The 26,818-nt window shown below is 49.5% G+C and overlaps 1 protein-coding gene across 2 annotated transcripts in view; it reads left to right on the forward strand.

Moving 5' to 3' along the window:
• The window catches only part of MNT (MAX network transcriptional repressor), a 73,117-nt gene that overhangs the window by 8,032 nt on the left and 38,267 nt on the right, over nt 1–26,818 (forward strand). The window contains exons 2-4 of one of the 2 annotated variants that reach the window (XM_061605108.1): nt 11,560–12,142; nt 18,830–18,871; nt 21,034–21,145. In XM_061605108.1, coding sequence (XP_061461092.1) covers nt 11,560–12,142; nt 18,830–18,871; nt 21,034–21,145 — 737 coding nt within the window. The remainder of the gene's footprint in view (nt 1–11,559; nt 12,143–18,829; nt 18,872–21,033; nt 21,146–26,818) is intronic. The other variant, XM_061605109.1, reaches the window with a different exon arrangement.

Consider the following 26,818-nt stretch of genomic DNA (forward strand, 5'->3'; position numbering starts at 1 on the left):
GAGCAAAGGTTCTGTCCATGCGTGTGCCTTGTAAGGTTCCGTTCAACTATGGGATGGATCTTGCTAGACTGCCCGCAATTCTCACTTTGCCATTCGGCAGACCTGGTTCACTACTCTGAATTGTGGGTGACAATGAGCCCATCTTTAAATATACATTTAAAGCGGTATCATACCACTTTTAACAGTCATGGCTTCCTCCAAAGAATCCTGGGAACTGTAGCTTGTGAAGGGTGCCAAGAGTTATTGGGAGATCCCTATTCACCTCGCAGAGCTCCAATTCGCAGAATGGTTTAGCAGTCCATCACTCTTCCCAGGGAGCTCTGGGGATTGTAGCTTTGGGGGGGGGCATAGGCGTCTCTCCTGAACTACTGCCAGCATCTTAACAACTCTCAGCCAGTGAGCAGTGAGGAAGTGCCTTGCTCAAGGAGGGGAAAGCGGAAAGCATTCAGTGGAAGTCACTTCTCCCTCCCAGCGTTGCTCTTTGAAGCTGCCCGTGTGGCTCCTTTCCACCTCTGACATCGGTGTATGCCCGTGTGCGCGGATGAAAGAGAAGCGTGGGGAGGACCACAAAGCACAGGGCAGGCGGTGCTCCTTGCCCTGTGGGGACCCCATGCAAGGCGTTTCGACAGATGGGCCGGCAGCCTGCCTGTCAATCATGTGACATCACAATACCCTGTTTGGCAAGTGGGTTGCCCTGCCCACCTGTCAGAATTGACCCATGAGGGGGAGATAAAGATTAGCACACACACCCCGAGCCGGAAGGTTCCCCCCCCCCATCCCGGTTGACCTGCTGCTATGCCAGAAACTTGGATGTATCTATCTATTACCAGCAGCTGGAAGAAGGGGCTGAGGTCCCCCTTACTCCGGGGTAGGTATCACAGCAGGGAAGGGCCTTTCTTCGGTGTGCAGAGCATTAAAAGATGCCACCCCACCTGCTGCAGTCTCGCGTGCCACGATGTCCCTCTCCCCAACAGCTGAGTCGCTGCCGCTTACAAAGAGGCAGAGGGGTGACGCAGCAGGGAGATTGGGGTGAGCGCCCCCTCCCCGTGCAGCCCATCCAGCGCTCCTACAGAAGCGTTTGTGCCAGGTGCCCGCCTCCCCGCCCCTCCCATCTCAGTCAGCAGCAGCAACTTGGGCGTGCGCTGCTGATCCACCATGCTGTCCGCTACTGCCTTTGCCTGTCCCTTCCCCCTCCCAGTGTGTGTTATAGATTGCAAGCTCCTTGGGGGCAGAGACCTGATATTTTGCACTTCTTTTTTTAAAGTTCCGTGCATGTTGAAGGGACGAAAGCAAGTGACACCCATGTTCACGGTCCAATCTTTGCCTTTCAAAAATAGGGGAACCCCTGGATAGTTTTTCCATGACTTGGGTTGGTGGTGCTGGTGGTTTGCTTTACTGAAGGCCACTGCTCCATGCAGCTGTTATTAAATCTTTAAATAATGCCTTGAGGGAGAGAGAGTTGTACTGGCAAAGGAATGGGGGGTCCTCTCAGCTTCCTGTTCATCATGTGAAAAGCTCGACAGGTGGCCTCGAAATCTCTTGCCAGGAGAGTTCCTGGGGATTCCCTTTTCCTGGGTCGTTCCCTTGCCCTCATTTTGTCTTGGGATGGGTGGCAGGTCAGCGGTGGATACACCTTGTGCAACCATGAGGGAGGATTAGGTGTGTGTGTTTTCATGTGCGTCATATCTGATGGGAGGGAGCCTGAAACATACTGGCTCACCAGTGAGTCACTGGAGAAAAGGTGGATGGGAAGGAAATTAAAATTCAGCCACAACAGGAAAAAGAGAGAGAAAAAGCCTGAGAATGGCAGGACAGGTGTCACTCAGAAGAACCCGCTTTTCACACTCACCTGTTTTTGTTGTTGTTACTACTTCCTCATTTTCCTTGGAGTGCAAGGCAGCACACATGGTTTTCCTCCCAACAGCCCTGCGAGGTTGGTTAGGCTGATAGACCGTGACCTACCCAAGGTCACCCAGTGAACTTCTGGATGGGACAGCAGTACTTTGTTCCTGACCCCCCCTCCATTTTAGATCTGTGGCATCACAGGGGATTAGAGTTGCTCTATAGAAAGGTTACAGCACATGAGCAAGGGACCTTTACCTGTCAAGCCTCTGCTATGAAGCCTGCTGCAGGTTCTTGGAAAAATCCAGGGAACGGAGAGGTAACATAGGGCTAAACTGTGGTAAGAGACGTCCCATGTGAAACCTGCTAGAAAATGTTGCAACCCTGTTCAAGGTTCCACTCAGCCAGCCATGCCCTCTTCCAAGGTACTCCATTCCATTACCCAGTCAGTTAGGTGTTCCCGTTATCTCTCCCCCTCACCCCCTTGTGTTCATTGATCATGCCCAGTCCTCATTAGGCTGTTTTTGTGTATTTCCCCTTAAGGGTTTTCTGCAAATCTTGGTGCTTCTCTAAGCCTGCTGATGGCAGTTACAGATGGTGTGGGTTGGTCTACCTAAGGACTGGCCCTGGGGGAACTGAGATTGCTGTATACAAGTGGGACCTGCAACAGAATGTTGCAGTGTGTGGGAAATCTATCCGAAGCAGACCAGCAGTTGAGATCCAGGACAGACAAGAAAAAGTTCCTCTTCACTCAGTGCATCGTTAACTTGTGGGATTTGCTGCCACAGTCATGGCTGTTGGCTTAGAAGGCACTGAACAGGGCTTAGACAAATTTATGGAAGAGGATGGTTAGAGGCAAGGGTAAGGTTTGACTGAGTAGCTTCTGTGGCTGTGGGCAGCGTGCTATAATGTGGGTGGGGCATGTTGTTTTGGCTCTTCCCCTTCTGCCACAAGTGACTGTCTTGCAAGACAGCAGCTTAAAACTAGCCCCTGGTTGTGTCATGGTGTTCACTCTGCAGAACACACCAGTTTAATTTAGTAACTACTTCCTTGGCCACATCATGTCTTTTCGGTTGACCTACCTTCCAAGGTGGTTGTGAAGCAATACCGTAACCTCTCTTGGAGAGGACAATGGGGAAGCGAGTTGCCCTCTTAGGAAAAACAGTCACACCTTTTGTCTTGTGTATGCACTTGCCTGTCTTCTGCCTTGGTTCTTGGAGGCCAGCATCCCAGGCGCACACTGGATGTTGGAGATTTCTCCATGGAAGTTTTGTTGAAGCAGAAATTGTCCCAGCAAACCTTCCGTGGTCAAAGGGCACCCTGTTACTACAGCTGTGACAAAATCCAGGTGAATTGGCTGGCAGAGCTTGGGTCAGCATAGCAGTTCAGGGCTGGCTCCAGGAATGCCAGGGCCCTTGGGCATCAGCTTGCCCTGGGCCCCGGCGTGCGTGCACACCTGCATGCCCGTGGCCCCCCAAGCCCCCCCTTATCTGTCTGCTGTCTTTCACCATTGCCCTTAACAAAGATGGCGGCCGTGATTTCCCTAAGGGGATGATGCCTCTGCTGCCATTTTTGTTGATGGCATGCGTGCGTGCTACGTGTGCACATCTCTGCCATCAACTAAGCACGGGCTTCAGTACCTTAGGGAAACCGTGGCCGCCATCTTCATTAAGGGCAATGGTAAAAGACAGCAGACAGGTAAGTGGGGTGTGTGTTTAGGACCTGCGGATTGTGGGAGTGGAGGGGTGGCTGAGGGGCCCCCTGTAGGTCCAGGGGCTGTTGGGCCAGTGCCCCACCTGGCTGCCCTTTAGAACCGGTCCTGGTGGTCATTGGATCCATGGGGAAACAAAGCGAGTGCAGAACTGACAGAATCCCTTGTGCGGCTGGTGTATTGGATACAATGCTGGGTTCAAAACCCTGTTCCCCCTTGGTTTTTATTGGATGCCCTTGACTATCGGTTTTCCATTTCCCCAATCTGTAAAATGGGAATAATTGCAATCTACATTGCGCATCCCTGATGTGAGGACAACCTTGTGCTCTGAGGTTCCTGAACGGGGACCCGTCAGGACTGGTACAGAGACCTTCCAAAAATGTTAACTGTTTGCCCCAGGATTGAGCATAATTGGTATAACGCAGCCCATGGGGATTAGAGGCGGTGGAGAAATTGACTGAATTAATTAGCGTAGTAATCTAAGGTGCAGATCCAGAAGTCTGAATCATGCCTCTGCCATGAACTCAATAGGTGAGGGGGTGGGGAACCTGTGGCCTTCCAGATGTTGCTGGGCCACACTTCCCATCATTGGCTATGATGGGAATTAGTGCCCTCCAGATGCTGCTGCACTCCATGTTGGCTACCCCTGCCAGGTCTTAAAGGATAACCGGTGTGTGTGAGTGAGTGAGCGAGTGAGCGAGTGACACAGGGTACTGCTTTGCAGTCTCCTCTCTCTTCCTGGAATTAAAATCTGTCCACCATGGCTAAGCAATATAGATCAGTATGCCCATTTTGCAGAAAGGGGAATGGGAAGACTGGTGTGCAAGGCGATAAAATCTGCAGTTGAATGGGGTGCTGAAACCAACTCTGTATCCAAAATGCTAGCCTCTGAATCTTCTTGGCTGTCTTTTTCTATAGCCTTTAAAGCTCGATCTGTAAAAGCCTGTATGGCAGTATATTTGGCTTGTTAGCCCTGAGTCTGGCAATCGATAGGCTGTTCTGGAGATGATAGGTGGTGATAAAAGGATGATGAAGCAGCTGATTGCACTAAGCATTGGGAGTTACCAAAACCCTCTTGAGTTGGAAAACAGTGATTCATGTGGTCTTTTCTGAACTTGCCATCTGGGTTCAGCAATGCTTTTGGAAAGCGCTGCCAATGAGGGAGGTTGCCTTATGCAATGTTGCCTTATGTTGTGGTCTGTCTAGCTCGATATTCTCAACCCTGACTGGCTTTCTACGGTTTTAGACAGGGGTCTTTCCCAGTCCTATGCAAAGGTGTGGGGACTTGAACCTGGAACCTTTGGTGCGCAAAGCGTAGAAGTCTCCCACTGAGCCACAGCGTCGTTTTCATACTTCTCCTCTACAGCCGTGAGGGTTAAGGAGAAGGGGTGGCTCCGTCAAACCAAGTCCCGGTTTAAGGACCGTAATTGCCGCTTTGACGCGATGTCTGATTTGACAAACGGTGGTTTTGTGATTGGCCAGCCAGTTGCAGTTCGAAAACACCGTTGCAAATTGGGTTTGGAAACCCAGATTCTTCCTGATTCTGGTTTGGTGTGATAACTAAATTGTCAAACCTGCGAGCTGTGGCTCTGCCTTCAGAGGCTGCTGCACCCCAGAGGTTGAGAGTAAACGTAACATGAAGTGGGATGCCGAGAGGGTAGAAAACGAAAGTTGCCAAGAGTGTCTAAACCATGGCTTGGGTAGTACAAGCAACCATGGTTTGTCAGAACATCTGGATTTTTCTGAACGTTTCCTCTTTGTTGGTCTTGCTGATGCCCATGTTTTTTGGAGGGTGGAAGGTGGTTTCATTTTGGCACCTGGAAGGGAGGGGGCTGCCTTCTGCATTTAGGTAACTTTTAGACTCTGGACTTTGTGGTGCATTGTGTGTCCTTTTCAGATGGGTACTTCACTTGCTTCAAAATGTGGTGAGCCAGCCCTGTTGCATTTCAGGGCCCCCACAGTCAGTCTGCTGGGGGGGACGGTGGCGGACTTCTGCCCCAAAAGTCCTAACTTGATGGCAGGCTGGCCAGTGGTAGCCTGTTGAACTGGCCATCAAATGCCACAGTAGGAGGAGCCCACGCTGGCATCTCTCTCTGGGTTTGTTTATGCAGCAGGAGGCATATTTTGGGATGGCAGGTGACTCATCTGGTACGAGTTCTCATCTAGGTCGAGTGCCGCCTATCTGAACAGGGACCGATGGATCTCCACCCAACTGGGCAGGTGTGAATGTCTTTCTCCCTTGGCCGTGAGTCACTCCTGCAGGCGAAAAGAGATCCCTAAGTTCCCAGGTGACTATAAGGGCCGCAGGTAAAGTTGAAGTCCTTTCACTGTGGTCAGTCTTTGAAAACATCCCTTCTGCGTCTCCCCAGAAGAGTCTCCCACGTTTTCTTGTAGAAGCGGATCCTCCGCCGTGACCACATTTCATTCTTAGCCAGGTTAAAATCATCACTCCCCCCGTCCAAAGCTCGCTAGGTAGCTTGCTCACTTGCCTAGCCTACCTCACAGGGCTGTTGTGAGGCTCAAATGGAATAACCCAGTCAGGGATGCCTCCCTGTCTTCCATGGAGAACAGACGGGCCACGTATAGGGCAAGAAAGCAAAATAGCAGCAGAGCTCCAGTCCTTTGTGAAGTGTCACTGGCTAGCAGTTTGTTTCCAGGCTCAATTCAGGGGCTGGTTTTGACCTAAGTAGGCTGAGTGGGCCCCAGATGCTTTGAGGAACACCTCTCTGTGCACCCTCCTCTGTTAATTAAGATCTGAGCAAACATGTTGCTTCAGGTGCCACCACCTGTCTGTGCAGAGGTTATCTTCCCCCAAGTAAGAGGATATTTTTGGTGTTTGCATCTGCATTGTTGAATGTGGGAAACTACCTCATACCGATGCCGTGTTGGTCCATCTAGCTCAGTATTGTCGACACAGACTGGCAGCAGCTCTTCCAGCCCTTTCCGGAGTTGCTGGGGATTGAACCGGGCACCTTCTGCATGCAAGGCATGAGCTCCCGCTCTTCCAAATATCCGTCAGGCCCACCCAATTGCAGTCTTGTAAGAGGCTGCTGAAAATGTTTAAGGCCTGGGAGAGCCAATGAGGATATTTATCTGATTAACCCCCCCCCCCCACAAAACCTTTGTAGTCTTTTAGTGTGACATTTAATGTTGGTGGCTTGTGAGGAACTTTTTTAAAGCAAAGAGATAATCTGTATGCATACACACACGCACGCACGCTCGCGCGTGCGCAAAACCTTGGCTCACCACACCTTCCCTTCTTCCCTCCCTTCCTGGGAATTTTGCCTTCCTTGAGAGGGCCCTTAAGGGTCCAGAGGGTTGAAGTTTCTAAACTACAGTAGTGGGCTTGGGGAAAAGAAAAAGCATTTGTGTGTGTGTGTTCCTGTTCTCGGCACGCTTCAGGGCTTCCCAATCCTGTCGTGAAAGCAGAAGAAATGATGCATCATCCAGCAAATGCATGCAGGCTCATATAATGCAGGTTATTAAAGCATGCAGAGTGGCAGAATCCACTATTTGGGAGGAAACTTTGCCCCATGCCTTTTGACTCCTGATGCAGTCGTGTGATTCTGCAATGGCTCGGATGTCTTATATTTCAGTTGCTTTAGTTCTGCCCCCTGCCTCTGCCGTCCTTCCCTCCCCCCCCCCAAAAAAAGCTGAGGTTCCATACAGCAGATCCTCTGTGAGATGTCGTCACGACAACTTGGCCGGAGAGCCGGCCCTGGTGACGTGGTGTGTAGCAGGCGAAGGAGGGCCTGTCCTGTTGGCCGCCGTCCAGTTGACCCTGCTGTGTTGTGTTCCAAAGTGTGCAGCCAGGAGGCACGTGCTCGGAGGCTGGCCCTCGGTGTTTTTGCTGGAGCGGAGCTTTCTCTGTAGCTGCTTGCGGTTGAGTAATTCTCTCGGCTCACCTGCTTCAGGACTCTCTGTCTTGCGTTGTCGTTGGCTGTTGTTTTTTTGAAAACAATAATAAGCCTGGCTAGGATGTGTCTGATAATGTTTCTTGCTTGTCTTGATGCAGGACTGAAAGGGGTGTGGAAGTGCATCTCTATAAATTAGCCTGCTGTACAGAGGTAACATTCACTCGTCCCTCTGGCCCTGCCCACTGCTGGCATGTGGCCCCTGGAAGGCTGCCCAGAAGGGAATGCTGCCCTTCGACTGCAAATGGTTCCTCACACCTGCCCTATCCATGCTTTCTCCAACCTGTGGCCCTCCAGATGTTACTAGACTCCAGGCATCTCCACATCAGCCCCAATCAGCATAACTGGAGGTGATCTTTAACAAAATGTTCATGCTCCTTGATTGCAAGAGACCTCTTGATTTGCAGAAAAAACACGGGAAAATTACCAATAAACTAATTTAAAACTAGTAATGGTGGTTGATGATGATTTGTTAGACTTTTTAGCTGCTTGTTACCGAAAGTCCCCATTAAATATAAATACATTATACCATCAAAACAACCCTGACAGCAGCAAAACATCAAACGATGCAAGCGCGAGTCCCTCAACACCCGGAGGGCGACAGGTTCCTCTGGATGTCAAGAGTTGCACTGTAAGCTCCTGTGCCTTGTTCAGAGGCAGTCTACCCCTAAATACTTGACACCAGGGTCCAGATCGCTGGGGAAGGGCTGTGTCCTTCCTGTCCTGTTTGTAAGCTGCCTGGTGGTGTTCAGCTGCCCACTGTTGGAAACAGGAGGCCAGGGTAGATGGCCTGTTTGATCAGATATCCAAGCAAGGTAACACCTTAGAGAGGACGGTACACATGTCTGCTCACAACATATTAATCACAATGGCTGGGACTAGAACCTCTCTCTTCAGGAGCAGTTTACCTCTGGATATCAGTTGCTGCAAAGCAAAAGCGCTGCTTCCTAGAGGCATTTGCATGGCCACCTTTTGAAATCGGGTGCTGGACTAGACAGACTTGATCCTGCAGGGATTGGTTCTTATTCGCCACGATATGGTCATGCTAGCTTGCTTGCTTGAATTTTCATAAGAATGGACAGGGCTGATAAAGTGAATGCATTTTCTTTTAGTCAGGATGTTTTGGCGTTTTACTGCTTCAGCGGATCATTTCTAGCCCCATGGAATCTTTGCAAAATTTTGCAGAACTTTTGGGTAGGGCTTGGGGGAAGGTTGTTCTTACTTGGGGATAGGATGGGAGTGCTTGAACTAAAGGGCATCTTGGGGGAATGGAACGCCTTGCCTGCTACCGCTGTCTTGTAAATAAGCGCTCAGAAGTGCAAAAAAGCTTTGCGAGCTCAGGAGGGGTAGAGAGCTACGTTTTATGCTGGGTACCACGGAAGAGAGAGCTAGTGTGGCGTAGTGGTTAGAGTGTCAGACTACGCCCTGGGAGACCAGGATTCGAATCCCCGCACAGCCATGAAGCTCACTGGGTGACCTTGGGCCAGCCACTGCCTCTCAGCCTCAGAGGAAGGCAATGGTAAACCACCTCTGAATGCCGCTTACCATGAAAACCCTATTCGTAGGGTCGCCATAAGTCGGAATCAACTTGAAGGCAGTCCATTTTTTTCACCACGGAAGAGGGGGCTTTCCTGCTCCAGGAACCTGGTGTTTTCTATGCTAGGTGCCAAGGTGGGGGGCACATCTCCCTCCTTAAAAGGTTTCAGGAGGCAGGCTTAGGCTCTGCTGTTTCAGAAGGCCTTTGGAGAATCATAGAGTAGGAAGGGACCTATAAGGCCATCGAGTCCAGCCCCCTGCTCAATACAGGAATCCAAGTTAAAGCATTCCCAACAGCTGCCTCTTGAATGCCTCCAGTGTTGGAGAGCCCACCACCTCCCTAGGTCATTGGTTCCACTGTCCTACCTTTCTTACAGTTAGGAAGTTTTTGCTGATGTTCAGTCGAAATCTGTCTTCCTGCAACTTAAGCCCATTATTCCGTGTCCTGCATTCTGGGATGATCAAGAAGATATCCCAGCCCTCCTCTGTGTGGCAACCTTTCATGTACTTGAAGAGTGCTATCCTATCTCCCCTCAGTCTTCTCTTCTCCAGGCTAAACATGCCCAGTTCTTTCAGTCTCTCCTTATAGGGCTTTGTTTCAAGTCCCTTGATCATCTTTGTTGCCCTCCTCTGAACCTGTTCCAGTTGGTCTGCATCTCCTTAAAGTGCACTGTCTGGAACTGGATGCAGTACTCAAGATGAGGCCTAACCAGTGCCAAATAGAGGGGAACCAATGCTTCATGCGATTTGTAAACAATATTTCTGTTAATGCAGCATAAAATAGCATTTGCCTTTTTTGCAGCCACATCACACTGTTGGCTCATATTTAGCTTGTGATCAACAACAATCCCAAGATCCTTCAAGACATTAATAAAAATGTTGAAGAGCGTTGGGCCCAGGATTGAGCCCTGCTGTACTCCGCTCGTTACCTCCCCTAGTTTGAGAAGGAACCATTGATAAGAACTCTTTGTGTACGATTTTGTAGCCAACGGATCCACCTAATAGTTGTTCCATCCAGCCCACATTTAGCTAGCTTGCTAATCAGAATATCATGGGGCACTTTGTCAAAAGCTTTGCTGAAGGTGAGATATATTATGTCCACAGCATTCCTGCAGTTGACCAGGAAGGTTACCCGATCAAAAAACATGATATAATTCCTTGTCTTCCATCTGGGTTTTGGTGTGTGTGTGTGAGAGTGTTTTAACTGTTTTTCTGATGTAGCTGTTAAGCATTTAATTGTACTATTTCATATTGCTTAAAGCTGCCTCATGCATCCAAGGAGTTGGAAAGGTGGGGTTATACATCTTTTAAAATGTATGGTTTTACTTGGCAGTCCAACACCCAAATCTCATTTATCTAGTTCAGTCAGTGTGTTGTCAAAACACATGGGAAGCCAGTGGATGTTGCCAGGAAAGCAACAAGGCTGAACTGAATAACATGGCAGCAAGGCGAACTGGTTTCGCTAGTCTGTTTTCCACGTCATTGGGGAGGGAGGAGGAGTTAAAAATCACTGGAAGGCAGAGTCTGGCTGACCTCATCAGGGCGCAGTTCTAAAGGAGTCATAATGAATGCCTCTGGGCGTCTGCAGAGTGCCATTGCTGCTATAGGAAATTGAGCCTGGCCTTTGGTCCATCTGGCTCAATATTGTCCACCCTGACTGGCAGCATTTCTCTTTGGTTTCAGGCAGGGGAGCCTCTTCCCAGCTCAACTTGGCAATCCCGGGGATCGAACTTGGGACCTTCTGCATGCAAGGCACAACAATAAAGCTCTGCTAGGTGTTAAGATGAAAGGGGAATGATCTCTACCTAGATTGGGGGTTGCTGGGGAAGGTGTCTGAGTCATGGACGGCAGGGGTGGGGGGCAACATTCTGGGGGTGGACGAGCCCAGAGGGAAGCACGGATAGAGCAGGGAATGCACATTTTAGCTTTGTACTGCAGGGTGGTTTCTTATAGAATCATAGAATAGTCGAGTTGGAAGGGGCCTATAAGCCCATCGAGTCCAACCCCCTGCTCAATGCAGGAATCCAAATCAAAGCATTCCTGAGAGATGGCTGTCCAGCTGCGTCTTGAATGCCTCCAGTGTCGGAGAGCCCACTACCTCTCTAGGTCATTGGTTCCATTGTCATATGGCTCTAACAGTTAGGAAGCTTTTCCTGATGTCCAGTCAAAATCTGCCTTCCTGCACCTTGAGCCCATTATTCCGTATCCTGCACTCTGGGATGATCGAGAAGAGATCCCGGCGCTTAGACGCATTCATACACCCCTCTGGCCTTCAGATGAGCAAGAGGCATTGCTGCCGTCTGAGGACGCATTCCAGCCAGGCCCATAGAGCAGGAGCTGTGCAGGTGGGGACCTGGGAAAGATGGGTGGTGGTGGTCTGTGGAGAGTTCTGAAGTTCAGATAGGGAGGCCTGGAGGGCCACTTTTGGCCTGTGGCCCTGAGGTTCCCCACCCTTGTGATAAATAAATACGGGACAGAAAACACGGTGAAGTTTCTATTAACGACCAGGATTCTTCCACTCTCTCTCTCTCTCTCTCTCTCCTTCCTTCCTTGCAGAGGAAAACGAAAAGCATGAGAAGCTCCGCTTGGAACGAGAGCAGGAGCAGAAGAAGGGCAGCGTGCAAAGGGTTAACCATGTCTCTCGCCCTGAGGAGCCTCGCAGCGACCCGGTGGCAGTGGTGCCCTTGCCTCCGCCTGCCCCAGCTCCTCCCCCTCCTCCGCCCCCACCGCTTGCGGCACCCATTTCCGTCATCCCCATCCCCATGGTCGCCAGCCCTGCTCCGCTGGCAGCCCACAGCGCCTTGTCTCCGCCCCTCATCCACCGCCACCAGCCCCTCGTCAGCCCTCCAGGCCTGGGCAAGGACCCCCCCCTGGTGGCGCCCGTGATCCAGAAGACCGGCCCGCTCCTTCCGGACATCAAGGCCCCCACGCCGCCTTCTGGGAGCCCGAAGCAGCTGCCCCACTACGCCGCGCCCGTCTTGGCCATCTCCCAGCACCACATGGTCCAGCAGGCCATCCAGCCCCAGCCTCCGGCCCATCAGCCTCTGCAGCCGCACCAGCCGCACCCTCCACCTCTCGGCATCAAGCTGGCGCCGTCGGAGGACATCAAGCCCAGCGAGCAGAAGAAGAGACCTGGCGGGTGAGTGGAACATGCCTTCCACGTGGAAAGTCTCCAGGCGGGGCTGGGAATTGCCCCCTGCCCGAAATCCTGGAGAGCCCCTGCCAGTTAGTGCGGACAGTACTGACCTAGATGGGCCAGTGGGCCCGACTCGGGGCAAGGCAGTTGCCTGTGTTCTTCTGAGCAGTTCTGCCTGTTTCGTATCAAAATTATTTATTTATTTATTATGAGATTTCTATCCCGCCCTTCCTCCTGCCCAGGGCGGCAAGTAGGAGCAAGGGGGCTGTAGCCCAGCAGCATCCTCCCCCACAAATCCATTCAATGATTTTAACAGTTTACACTCGTGGTCCAAAACAAACACATTAGGGCCCCGCTTTTCAGCAGCCCGCTAATACAGCGGCTTTCAATTAGAATAAGGCCCCACTGATATGGCACTTGTTCTGCTTTTACGGTGTTTTTTGGGCGTCGGGTGCCATTTTATTGATGGAGTTTCGCTTTTAGGCGGGGGTCCGGAACGTAACCCGCCGTATGAGTGGGGCCCTACCTTAAAGGGAAGTGTAAGATCAGGCCAGCGCCCTGACGTCCACTGGTCCTCGTGTGCGACGCTCGCTTACAAATTGAGCCTCTTTACCCCCACACTTTGCCTTTCCGCTTGAGATTGGGGTGGGGAACCTCCGGTCTGTGGGGCTCACTTTGCCCCACCCCTGGCCATGTCAGCCAAGCCACGCCCACCTGCCCCCGCCCTGATGTTGTGTTGTGATGTCAGATGTGGGACAAGTAAAATTCGGCTCAGCTCAGTTGAAAATGGGGATTTCAGGCACCTCCAGTTGGCTGATTGCTGGGTTTTGCTAAGCCCTTGCAAAGCACTCTGGGTAGGGGGAAGGCGGGCAAAGACATTACCTAATATCGTGGTGCCAGGTGATCAGCCTGTGCGGTTCACCACTCCTGATTTCAATGTATACTGGATTGTATCCGACTATGTAGACCCAGTGAAAGTAATGGACTCATCCATTATTTTCAGTGGGTCCCCTCTGAGTAGGGCTATTGCTGGATACAACCCGTAGCCCTCTCCCCCGTCTCAGACTGCCAAGTCTCTGGCTTTGGCCTGAAATGGCAGGAGATTTGCTCAGGAAGGTGGTGGGTCTCTCCTTCGGTCAGATGATTTGAAGCTGAGGCTGGATGGCTCACACAGAGGCTGTGGCAGTCGCTTTCCTCCATCAGCAAAGGCTTCGACCAGCTGCCTTTTTGCGGTTGCTTCTGGCGCTGTGATTCTATGTAGGATGCTCCCTTTGGCCAGGTCAGCCTGTTGGGCCATCCAACTTAGTATCAACTACTCTGACTGGTAGAGGCTCTGCAGGTTCTTAGGCAGAGAAAGGCTTCTCTCCTAACCCCCTTCATGAGATCCCTTTTTTTAACTGGAGGCGGCAGGGATGGAACCCGGGACCTTATAGATGCAAAACAAGTGCCCTATTCCAGAGCCGTAGCACCTTTTCCAAATCTTGAGGGGAAACAGTAAAGTCTCTGGGGTAGAGCCAGAACTGAGGGAGGAGGTGAACTGTTTTCTGTTTTAATGGATGCCACTAACAGTAATAATTTTGGAAGGTGTTTGTTGATTTTTGAAAAGGAGCTTAACTCTACCAGTGACTTAGAGAGGTAGTGGGCTGTCCGACACTGGAGGCATTCAAGACGCAGCTGGACAGCCATCTGTCGGGAATGCTTTGATTTGGATTCCTGCATTGAGCAGGGGGTTGGACTTGATGGCCTTATAAGCCCCTTCCAACCCTACTATCCTATGATTCTACCTTGTATTTAAACACTCGCCTGGTCACCCAAGTGCTCCAGCCCTCCTCTGCCCCCTCTCTGCCGCCACCCCCTAGCAGACCAGTAGTTCTCCCCCCACCCCACCCCAGCTACTAACATTCGTGGACGTTTACAAAAGCAGCATCACAAAAGCAGTGCTGAGGTACTTTGAGGTAATTCCAAGTTCAGCGTCATACAGGCCTCTTGCGCTGGCTTGAGTGGAGCTGGCTGGGTTTATTTTCCAGATGCAAAAACATTTTTACAAAGTCTAAATCGGCCTCCCTCAATCTGGTGCCCTCCAGATATGGCTGGACTTCTAGCCCACGTCATCTCTGGCCATTGGGCTCGCCGACTCGGGCTGATGGGAGCAGTGTCTGGAAGGCCAAAGGTTTGGGAAGGCTGTTCTGATCAAGGGCCTGGGAAGCCCCTCGCTGAGCTTATAAAGTTGTCATCCGCCTCCAGCCCAAATTCTTAGGAACATCAATGAAAGAAAATCAAGAAATATATGATCAATGTTGTATTGCTCATCCATCTCCATTACTAGGAATCATAAAATGAAAAACAAATAAGGAAGTAAAGCGATAAAGCAGCATACTGTTTTGTTGCAGAACCATCTTATTACATACTCATTGGCAAAGGGAGGGGCACTCTGTGCATGCTCACACTCTTTATTTCTGAGCTTCCTAGCTCCTAATTAAATTTTTAGCACTATGCCTTGTGAACTTCTTTCCCACACCCTAGGCCCTTTCCGGCTCCTAAGTCTTCGGTCACCCCCTGCACAGTCCCATCCCCACCCCTTCAGAAAGTCAACATGGACCACTTTGGGAACCCTTGGCCTGAAGGGCGATAAAAGATTTGGCCCTCAATTGACTCCAGCCACATCCAGTCCCCAACTTTGGCCCAAGTAACCAAACTGAGCGCTCATCGGCATACTGGTGACACCTGAGCTGCAGATCTTCTCTGGACAGTGTCACCAGCGCGACCTCGTGAGACTGGCATAATCAGAGCCCACTTAACGTAGTGGGAATATTTCTTCCATCCCAGACCTCTTGCTCCAGGCATGTGCCTTGCGCATGTGACTGCTCCTGACTAGTAGAAGCTTTGGCTGGTGCAGAACGTGGTGATTCTCTTTGTGGTGGTGTGGGGGGTTGCCGAGAAGCAGATTTTATATTCTAGTATCTGTGCTGACATCCTGTGTCAAGGAGTTGCGTGCAGACCTGCTAGAATTCTAAGAAGAAAGGCAAATGCTGTTCTAGGCTGCATTAACTATAAATCGTGTGAAGTATTAGTTCCCATCTATTTGGCACTGGCTAGACCTCATCTTGAGTACTGAGTCCAGTTCTGGACACTGCAATTTAAGAAGGGTGCAGACAAACTGGAACAGGTTCAGAGGAGAGCAGCAAGGATGATCTGGGACTGGAAACAAAGCCCTATGAGGAGAGACTGAAAGAACTGGGCATGTTTAGCCTTGAAAAGACATGGGGGAAATATGATAGCTCTCTTCAAGTACTTGAAAGTACAGAGGAGGGCCAGGATAGCTTCTCGATTGTCCCAGAGTGCAGGATGCGAGATAATGGGCTCAAGTTACAGGAAACCAGATTTCGGCTGAACATCAGGGAAAAGCTTCCTTTACTGTTAAAAGGGTATGAGAATGGAACCAATGACCTAGGGAGTTGGTGGGCTTTTCAGCACTGGAGACCTTCAAAAAGCAGCTGGACAGCCACCTGTCAGGGATGCTTTTATCTGGATTCCTGCATTGAGCCGGGGGTTGAACTTGATGGCCTTAGAGGCCCCTTCCAAATCTACTATTCTGGGATCATCTTCAGAGGGCCAAGAACCTGCAAATACTGTGGCTTGGCTTACCAACTTGTTGTTTATAATCATTGCCAGTCCCTTCTGGCATACCTAGAGGGCTTGGGAGAGAGGCTAGATCTTCTCCAACTTGTGTGTGGTGGGGAAAGGGTATGTATGGAACAGTGGGGCATCTCTCCTACTGTCTGGATGGGACTTCTGCTATTTCTTAATTTGCTCAAAAACAGCAATACAAAAGCAGCCTTTGGGGTATGGATCTGTGAGGTGTCTGGTGCCTTCCTTGCTGGAGGACTGAGTCCCCTTGCCCCATACGGCCCGACAAGCAGATTTGGGGGTGTCTGTTCCAGAGGCCATTTTCTGAATCTCTCCTGTCATCTGAAGTGATGCGGATGGCAGCTGGGAAAAGCCCGGCTCTGGAATGCTTTCCGTAGTAAACTTCGTCTCACACCCAGTCCTGATGCCTTTTCAGCACTTGGCAAATATTTTTTTTTAAAAAAAATATCTGGGTCTTCTGGTGTCTGTTCTTCTGGTTTTTATGCTGTTGGGTTTTTCTTGTTTTCTCAATTAAAAAAGATAATAAATTATGAATTGCCCTACTGGGAGGAAGGGCGGGATATAGATCTAATAAATTCATAAAATAATAAATATCAAGTTATTTGCATGTTTGTATTTGATGCCGTTTTGTGGAGGGTTTTTTTTCTTACGGACCAAAACGGCTGTACCCCTAGTTGTTTTGTTTTGGACTGAAGAGGGACTTACGAATATCTTGAAATAAACAAATCCTTATTTTTGGGGCCCATTGGAAAGGCTGCTTTGACGCAGGCCTTCCTGCACTTTGGGAAATCTGTTGTTTCAGACTGGGGAGGGACCATAGGCTAGAGACCCTGCTTTGGGAACAGAAGATCCTGGGTTCAGTTCCTAGGAAAGAGGACTAATCTGTGGCCCTCCAGATGTGGTTGCACTTCAGCTCTCATGATGATCATCCATGCCGGCTGGGGCTGGTAGGAACTGGAGTCCAGCCACATCTGGAGGACCACAGATGCTCCCATCCCTTCTCCACTGGCAGGACTGGGAAAGGCTCCCTGCCTGAGGCCTTGGAGAGCCCCGTGAGCAAGGAAACTGCCTCCCTACGTGCGGCTTTCTGTAGAACGTGGGAAGAGCCTGGCTACTGCATCAGGCCAAAGGCCCATCTAGTCCCGCGTCTCGTTCTCGCAGTGGCCAACTGGAAGCCCCGATGTGAAGCCTGTAAGCAGGACCTGAGTGCACCAGTACTCTCTCCTCCTGACATTTCTGGCAACTGGTATTCAGAAGCATACTGCTTCCAACAGTGGAGGCAGAACAGGAGGAGGGATGTAGCTTTGAGATGTCCAGAAGCGGGCTCATTTTTTCCCCCCTGGTGGACTTCCAAACTGTGGTCTGCGAGCTTCATTCAGAGATGCTCCATGGCACACCTACATCGAATAGTCCTATTGATTCTGAATTGCATTTTTCTGCTTATTTCCCCCCCCCCAAACACACACACATAGATCGTGTTTTATCTTATTGCAGTTTGAATTCTGCGGAATGCAAATTGACATACAATATAGGAAAGAAAAGAAGCAGTAAAATATGGTTTCAAATTGTACCGCATCTAGCACAGTGGGTGTCTAGCACAGAGCATTGCAGTTGCTACAGCAGGCAGAAAAAGAATTAAGGGGTCCACCCAGACCATCAGCAATCTTCAAGTGGTCTATGGGGGGGGAATTGGGAACCGCTGTCTTAAAAGACTGTTGTAGCTTAGAGGCTGAGCACATACTTTGCATTCAGTTGGCCCTGGGTTCAACCCCCCCTCCCAAAAACTCCACTGGCAATCAATGGCTATTGATCAGTGGCTATCGATAGCTGCTAACCCTGAAGGCTCCATTCTCTCTCTGCTGTCGGAAGCAGTGTGCTTCTGAATTCCAGTTGCTGGAAGCCTCAGGAGACAAGAGTGCTCTTATGCTCAGGTCTGCTTGCGGACTTCCCATCGGCATCCGGTTGGCCACTGTGAGAACAGGATGCTGGACTAGATGGGCAGCCTCTTCTGATGAACATATCTCCCGGTGGGATGGTTGGGAGAGACCGCCCCTTGCGACTTGGGAGAGGTGATGCCTGTCCAAGCGGAGGAACCATCTGCCTTAATCTGAATTTGGCTTTCTGTATTTGATGAGTTAGGTTTGGGATAGGGTTGCATTTCTTCATAGGGAGCTTTCTGGGGGGGACCACCTGGAGAAGCCGAGGGAAGAGTGGGCAATGGCTGCGACTATGAATTTTGTCCAGTGGGCCACATTCTGGTAATGCAGAAAGAGGCGTTATTGGAGTCGGACACATTTCAGGCGGCCAACAGCTTTTGGAGAGGGTGAGGTGCAGGGCTGGTGGGGATGGAGGAAGGTGGCCTACGGAGAGCCCCTGGGGCCAGATGAGAGATCTGGAGGGCTGCACGTGGCCCCCGGGCCTGAGGCTCCCCACTCCTGGGTTTGATGGATCAGTGTTCTGTCTTGGTATAAGGCAGTTTCATACCATCAATGTCCCCAAATTTTGGAGGCCATCTTTTGGTTATTTAGCAGGACTTGCGTACATAACTCCAAGCCCATTCTGTTCAGTATGGAGGTTTGCTAGCAGCGTGCGTTTTCCTCAGCAGGTTGTCTGCCACAGATGCATCTGTTACCAAGGTAACGGGGGATGTGGCAATCGGTGCGCCACGCAAGTCTCGCGTGCCTGTGAAAAGATGGGTGGCTTCTTCTCTAAGGATCTTTTCTGGGATCGGAATGAATGATTCCAGCAAAGCATGTTTGCTGTTATGCATACGCACATGGATATATGTATGTGAGTGAGAAATAGTGTGTGTGTATTCTTCATGGAATTCCTTCCACGTCTTTATTCTGGCTCTGTTCCAGGTCTTTTCACAGCAGCCTGACATGCACAAATTGAATTACAAAGCCTTTTGCCGCAGCTGCCTCTTGTAGGCCTCTGATCTCCATTTGGAAACTTTTGGGTTTAAGGGTAGAGCTTTTCTGAAACCCGATGCCGATTGTGACTTTTTTTTCATTCTTTTTTCCCCCTTCTTTTGGACTTTAGGGTTGGCACCAGGGAAGTCCATAATAAATTGGAGAAGAACAGGTATGTAGCTTTAAAAATATAAAAATATTTGCAAAATGATAACTGGCTTTGCACGCAAGCCAGTAAACATTTTGGAGTTTTTTTAGACCAGTGGGTTTTCTAGCTGATGTTTCAGGGACCACAGGGGTTTCCCGGGAAGCTCAGTGATGGTAGGCAAGGTTCTCCGAAAGATTTAAGATCACTTCAGACCTACCAAACTCTAGGGTGCACTAACCATAGCTTAGAGCCTAGGCAATGGTTTGTTCTTCCAGATGCACAGAAAGCAAACCAGGGTGCCAGAGCTGCTTTATTGTCCATCTGCTCAGCATTCCGGGCTGGAGATGCAGCGGCCTTTGGAGCAACAGTCAGAGCCGGTTTTGTCAATAGAGACAAATAATGAGCACATCCTGTGGTTTATAAACCCACTTCATTCTGGCTTTCTGCACTTATGGTTTGCTGTATGATCTCCAGCCATTGTTTTATCGGTTCATACCTCATGCCAAACCATGGTTTATAGGCCTGCTTGAAACCACGGTTTCCAGTGCTGGTTGCTGGCTTGTCAGTTTGGACATTGTGCCCAACCATAGTCAGACTTCTTTAACTGGGGTCTAGTATGTCTGAGCCAGCTGGTTCTCCATCAGTGATCTTCTGGCAGTGTGCAGTTTCAGAGGAGTGTTGGGTATGTTCCAGGTTGCACCCTTTGGCTGTGTGTTGCAGAAACTAGGTCCAGCGGGCCCGCCGATATGCCAGGCAGGCCAAGAACGCACTCTAGACAAAGCCTTCAAATCCTCTGCAAGGCACAGAGATCCTCGAGCCTTCAGATGCTCTGGACTGTAGAAGCCCAAAACGTCAGGCTGGCTGAGGTTGCAGAGTGCTGGAGTTCCTTGAGTTCCTTCCAGACTGATCAATGTGGAAAGGATTCCCAGAAGGCTGATTTAAAAACCAAGCCTGTTCTAGACGGAATGGGTTCTTGTCAATACCCACTCTCCCTGGTTTCCGCCCCCTGTCCCAACTCCTGATTCTGTGTGCTAGTTTCATTCATCCCAGTTTTGCCCTTGGCTCTGACTCAAGTTGCAGGAAGCCAGATTTTGACTGGACATCAGAATCAACTTCCTAACTGTTAGAGCTATACGACAATGGAACCAATGACCTAGAGAGGTAGTGGGCTCTCTGACACTGGAGGCATTCAAGAGGCAGCTGGACAGCCATCTGTCAGGAATGCTTTGATTTGGATTCCTGCACTGAGCAGGGGATTGGATGGCCTTACAGGCCCCTTCCAACTCTACTATTCTATAATTCTGTGACTTTCCCATTCCACGTTTTTTCTCCTCTGCTCAGCCACTGCAGAGTACTTTTCCAAGTTGGAAGGAACATCACCACCTAATGGGCATTTCCTCCGTTGAAAGACTTGGGTTTTAAGAATCCCGACTAAGCAGGGTTTAAAATGAGATTTGTTGGCATTGATGAGTGGCAGAGCCTGGGGTAAGTGGGCGGGCATGGACATCTGCAGAAGTTTTTTCCATTGTGCGGTGAGTAAAACACTGAAAGGTGGGAGCAGGCTAGTTTCTCACCAAAAAACAAGAACTGTGCCTCTATATTTTGCCTCCTGGCTGAGGTTCTACAAATCCTAGAAATTTACTTTTTTTCATGAAAGGTGGGAATTTGGAGATTATGGTTCATCTTGCAGGAGATGGGACAGCTGCCACCCTTTCTCCCCCCCCCCCCACAGATGCCCACAGTGGGAGGGGGTCTGTCATTAAACAAACTCTTGTTATGCGCTATCTGGACTTATGTGGGTCTCAAGCCGCAGCGACTGGATATGATGTTAAAGGCGTGTGTGTGTATATATTTTGCCCTTGTTTTGGGACTGCGGCTTCACTGCTCTACACTGCAGGGCTGCTATGCGAAACGGGTACAAAAATCTCTTTAACTTTCTCTAATTCGGGGTCTCCAGGATTTGTTGAACTCCAACTCCCATCAGCCCCGACCACTGGCTGTGCCAGCTGGGGCCGGCTGGAGCTGTAGTCTTAACAACCATCTAGGGACCTGAGATTGAGACAGCCTGTCTTAGGCTTGTGTAAGCGGTTGATTTGTGGTGATTGCACCCCAAACCTCTCTTTCTTACTCTGAGTCCTTAAGTGTGTTCTGACTGAGGGGGGTGACTTTTGGATTTCTTTCTGTAGACGTGCCCATTTGAAAGAATGCTTTGAAACCCTGAAGCGGAACATCCCCAACGTCGACGACAAGAAAACCTCAAACCTCAGCGTCCTCAGGAGTGCCTTGAGATATATCCAGGTAGGGGCCTGATTTTTATATGTATAGTTGAATCTGTCCTGGGTTATGGCTAGTGTTCTATATATGCTTGCCCAAACATGAACATTTCCATTGCGGGCTCTTCTCGACATTTCCCTGCCCAATGGAGTGAGGCTGGCGATGATTAAGGATGGAGCCTTCTTGATGGGGGGCCCCCCCGGTTGTGCAGTGTTCTCCCCAGGGAGACTCCTGGTGCCTGTGTTAGGACCTTTTTGACACCAGGTAAAGACTTCTTGTTCTCCCAGGCCTTTAAACAGAGGTTTAGTGCTTTGTAGTTCTCTGAACTGTTTTGATTCCTTCCAGTCTCTTCGCTTGTTTTTAGCACTGCTGCTAACTGTTTTCACCCATCTTAGGCTGCTGCGTTGTGATGGTTTTATGCTGATGTGTAGCTTTTTGTATTGACTCCTTTTGCTTGATTATACTTGTATTTTTTTTTATTCTGGTGAGTCTTTAAAATAAGTAAATAACGTGACCCGCCCAGAGGAGGTGGATGGCATGTATATGTCATAAATAAATAATAGTGATGGGTTAGGGAAATAGGAAGCTGCCTTATGCCAAGTCAGGCCATTGGTCCATTTAGCTTAGTATTGTCTACACTGACTGGCAGTGGCTCTCCAGGGTTTCAGGCAGAGGACCTTCCCAGCCCTACCTGGAGACGCCGGGGACTTGAACCAGCGACTCTCTGCATGGAAGGCGGGTGCTCCACCCCGAGCTACAGCCTGTCCCACATTGGCTGTGTTGGAGGAGAGTTTTGCGGGTATAATGAACCATGAAAAAGGCAAATAATTGGATGTTAGAACAAATTAAACCAGAAGTATCACTAGAAGCTAAAATGATGAAACTGAGCTTATCATACTGTGAACACATAATGAGAAGACATGATTTACTAGGAAATACAGTAATGTTGGGAAAACAGAAGGAAGTAGAAAAAGAGGAAGGCCAAACAAGAGATGGATTGATTCCATGAAGGAAGCCACAGAACTGAACTTACAAGTTCTGAACAGGGTGGTTCACAGCAGTTGCTATTGGAGGTCACTGATTCACAGGGTTGCCATAAGTTCAAATCGACCTGAAGGCACATAAAACACAAACATTTCCTTCAGTGTAGGGAACCTGGTGCCATCTAGATCACTGTTCTACAACCTTAGGTCCCCAGATATTATTGAACTACAACTCCCATCATCCCCAAACAGTGTAGCCACTGGTTGAGGGGTCATGGGAGTTATAGCCCAGCAATATCTGGGGACCCAAAGTTGAAGAGCACTGCTCTAGATGTTGCTGGACTCCAACTCCTGTCGTCCCTGACCATTGGCCATACTGGCTGGAGCTGATGGGAGTTGGCGGTCCGCAGGCTCCCCATCTCTGCTTTGGGGGGGCAGCAATACCAATAAAGGGGGCGTATGATGGACATACATAAACAGTTAAGCATGGTTGGAGAAACTGGATAATGCTAGATCATGGGGCCTTCCTATAAAATGGATGTGCAATAGATTCACAGCATCTAATTCATTTTATGGAATCAATTAAGATGTGGCAGTGAAAAAACAGGCCTTTAGCATTGTGGCACCTACCCTTTTGAATTTCCTCCCATTAAATGTTAGACAGGCGCCATCTCTTGTCTTTTCAGCACCTACTGAAGACCTTCCTCTTCCAACCGGCCTTTTTAAGTAATCGGTATCTGAACTGGAATTGTTTTTAATAACGTTTTTATTGTTTTATTGCCTGTTCTTTGCACCTTTGGGAGGAAGGGCTGGATATATATTTAATAAGTAGTAAACTACAGTGTCTGATGTGGTGGTTAGAGTGTTGGCCCAGGGTTCGAATCCCCACTCACTCAGCCATGAAGCTCACTGGGTGATCTTGGGCCCATCACCGTCTCTCAGCCTAACCAACCTCACAAGGTTGTTGTAAGGATAAAATGGAGAGGGGGAAACAGTGTACGGCACCTTGAGCTCCTTGGAGGAAAGGTGGCATATAAATGTAATCACCACCACCACTGGCTTGGATGGCATCTTTCACAGGGTATTAGACACTTTTGTGGAAGATCAGTCGATCAGTGGCTGTTGTCCAGATTGGCCAAATGGAACCCCCATCTTCAGAGGCAGTATACCTCTGAATATCTGTTGCACAGGTTTGTGTGGGAATGTGTTTGTGGTACCAGGGGAGAGGTGTTTCCGTCGTAACTTACTTACCGACTTTCCATATGCATCAGCTTGGCTGTGAAATGTAGAATGTTAGGCAGGATGGGCCTCTGGGTCTGACGCAACAGGATTCTTCTGGGGCTCTTAGGTCATTGCAGTGGTCTGAAACCTTATCCCGAGGCAGTGATCTCAGCCTTTCTGTGACTGGGACTCTGCTTTCAAGTAAATGCGCCTCGGTTCAGGCGGCTCATATGGTAGAAGTCTTTAAATCATTAGCTGGCCATCAGCAGAGCGCCATGTTTCAGGGAGTTTCTTACAACTGTATTTTTAATAATAATATAACGACTATGTTTTTAGTAATAACAGACTTCACGCCAAACCGTGGTGTGCATGAACCATAGCTCAGACTTGAAGCCATGGTTTGTTCTGCCAGATGTACAGCAGTTGAACCTATGGCTTTAGAAGGGCTTGTCTTTCACTTTTTGTCGTCTTTGTGGTTGTGTCTGCAGTGAAAGCAGCATCTGGAGTCAAAGGCCTTGTTTGCATGTCATGGAAGCTACACTTAATTGTGTATTGTCAACACACCGATCTGGGCTGTTTTGTTACTCTCTGCTATCACGTGTGGGGAACAAACCATGATCCCTGGTTCGGAATGATGCTAAGCCAGGATCTGTGGTTTGTTCCCATCCCCCTCTGGTGTGATAGTAGGAAGGAGCAAAACAGTCTAGATCAGTCCATTCAAAGCAAACCATTAACTGTGGTTTACCGCAACATAGAACTGGGCCTCTGAGAAGCTTATAGCTCTGGTTTATCAATTCAGACATCACAGTAAACTGTGTGATGTGCAAACCCTGCTTCAAACTGTTCGCTGCTCCTGATTTTTCTTTGCAAGCAGATCACAGACCATGGTTTGTTGGATTTAGAAAGGTAGGTTAAGCTTCCTTAAACCATTCTCTAGGTGTGATGCCTGAATTTAGCCATTTCTGTGCATATCCAGACATGCCAGTTTTTGATATGTTGAACTGGATTTGCACAAACCCAGCAACTGTAGGTTGTCTTTACACAATGCCCAAATTCACAGAGGAGAAGAGAGAGATTTTGGTGGCTTCTAGTCATGATTAGCTATATTCTCTCTCCAGGTCCAGAGGCAGTCTCTCTGAATATCAGTTGCTGGAAGGGGGTGGTGGTTGTGTGACACCAGTGAGGACCTTTAACCTTGAGGCCCTGCTTGTGAGCTTGGTTTGCCACCATGGGAAAAAAGATTCCAGATCCACCTTGTATTAACCACTAGCCTGGTAGCCATAGGCGATCAGGAATTCCATGCAAGCGAGTGAGCGGGCTGGCAGAGGAGGGAGGGAGGGACACTCTGTCACTCCTCTGCACGCAGCATAGGCTGCCAGTGGGAGGGGAGTCCCCCCCCCCCTAGAAATGCAATCCCTCTGTTGCCGGCCTCCAGTAGGCTGGTATATCCTTTTGCAGGCTAGTAAATTTTGTAGGTTTATTTGCAAGGCTGCCTGTTGCTGAGAAGAGGGTGTGAAGGAGAGGCGTTGCCTTCAAGCCCTGCTGAGCTAGATGGACCTTTTCTTTTTTGCTATGGTCTGCAGGGCTCTTATAGTGGTGGTGTCAGGCAGTGCAGCCAGTCCTGTGCTGGGTGGATCATCAGTGATCTGCCTTGATATTGGGCTGATCTTTATACCTCCAGTTTTCCCAGGGTATAGGTAGGCAGCTGGTATGAGATAACCCCAATTCAAACAACCCAGTCCTTTCCCTGTTGCGCTAGTGAGCAGAATTCAGAGTTGCAACGTCATCGGCTGGGACGTCTGCAGGCGACGCGCTCTATGAATGTTGATTCCCGTCACCAGGCAACTGCTGATCCCTTGCAGGGCTCTTTTATTCTTTGCGACCAACAAATCCTGTTTTGAAGATATATTGGCAGGGGCTTTTGTCCAATACCCCCCCCCAACTTACTGGATGCTCTAAAACATTGCCGCAGTCCATTGCTGCCTGCATCTGATCTGCCTTTCGCAGCTAATGAGTGACATGCTATTATTTTCCGACAACGGCGCTCTCTCTGTGTGTGTAAGAGATGAGCAGCAGGCAAAATCGGGGCTTGTGTCCTCAGATGCCTAGCAGACGTAATCCACATGGACAGCAAAGCCAAAATGTAACCCTCACTGCAGTAAAAGCCATTTCCCAACCCCGCTCCACCATCCAGTCTCTGCTCATTTCCGCATCGCAGAGGATGATGCAAAGTTTCTTGTGATTCGCTGTCTCATTTTTTTAAGGTTGTGAGCCCAAGTCTTCCTGGGAGGGATGAGAGGTTGGTTTTGGGAGTTCATTGGTTGGGCATGGAAATAGCAGTGTGCTAGCCAGATCTTCTAGATAAGAATGGGAGGGGGGAAGCGGGGGGCTGTTTCACCACTTTTTTTTTTCCTTACTAGCTGGGCAGCAGGATTCAGAAAGAGAAAGAAACGAATACAGGCTGTGATGACTTTACTGCAGCAAACCTGTGATGCATCCACAGGAGTGCAGAATGTGTCCTTGGTGCAGAATTCCCCTTTCTGAGAATATGAGCTTTTCATTGAGTTTTAACAAAAAAAGTTCCTAGTCCTTATGGCTGTGCAAGTGTTGCTGCAACTGTTAGCTGACCATCCTTTTGTTAAAGCTTGCAACCTGGTTTGGCTGGTCAAAGATGGCTTCTTGATAGCTAGGAATCTCTCTCTCTCACCTTTTGGAATTTGATACCCATCAGAGAGCTTGGGAAGGAGGTGAAAATGTTCCAGCTGAGGGGAGGGGACAGTATAGCCCTGTTCTTAAGTCCAATGCAGGGTGAGTGAACTCGCTGATTGTGTGTGTGGGTGAGGGATCCTACACACTTTCAGTTGATTGTGTGCATGGAGTCTTTGTGCTTACAATTGTTTGTGCAGGACTATCTCGCTGTGATTAGGAATCATTTTTCTCCAGGGTTGTAGAGATCCCTGCATGTTTACAATTTGCTTGTGTGTGTGTTTCACAGGGATCATAATGCAGGAGGGAAAAGGTTTAACCCCCCCATGTGCCACAGTCCTAACTTTTCTCCCTCTTTTCACACTGTTGTTTTTAACGTTTTAAAAAGGTGTTAAGTGCATGAAAATGGAAATGGACTGCCTTCAAGTCGATGTCGATCTCGACTTATGGTGACCCTATGAATAGGGTTTTCATGGTAAGCGGTATTCAGAGGGGGTTTACCATTGCCTCCCTCTGAGGCTAGTCCTCCCCATCTGGCTAGAGCTGGCTCAGCTTACCACAGATGCACAAGCCAGCCCTTTCCTTGTCCGCAACTGCCTGCTGGGGGGCCTGGGCTCCTTGGGACTATGCAGCTTGCCCACGGCTGCACAAGTGGCAGGGCACGTAACCCCTGAGCCACTCACTGTGGGGTGATCTTTAGTTGGCCCTTGACACCCAGGAGACACGAGTGGGGATTGGAACTCACAGACTCTGGACTCCCAGCCAGGCTCTCCCCCCCAGTTTGGGC

This window comes from Rhineura floridana, chromosome 21 (assembly GCF_030035675.1).
Source record: "Rhineura floridana isolate rRhiFlo1 chromosome 21, rRhiFlo1.hap2, whole genome shotgun sequence".
Lineage (NCBI taxonomy): Eukaryota > Metazoa > Chordata > Lepidosauria > Squamata > Rhineuridae > Rhineura > Rhineura floridana.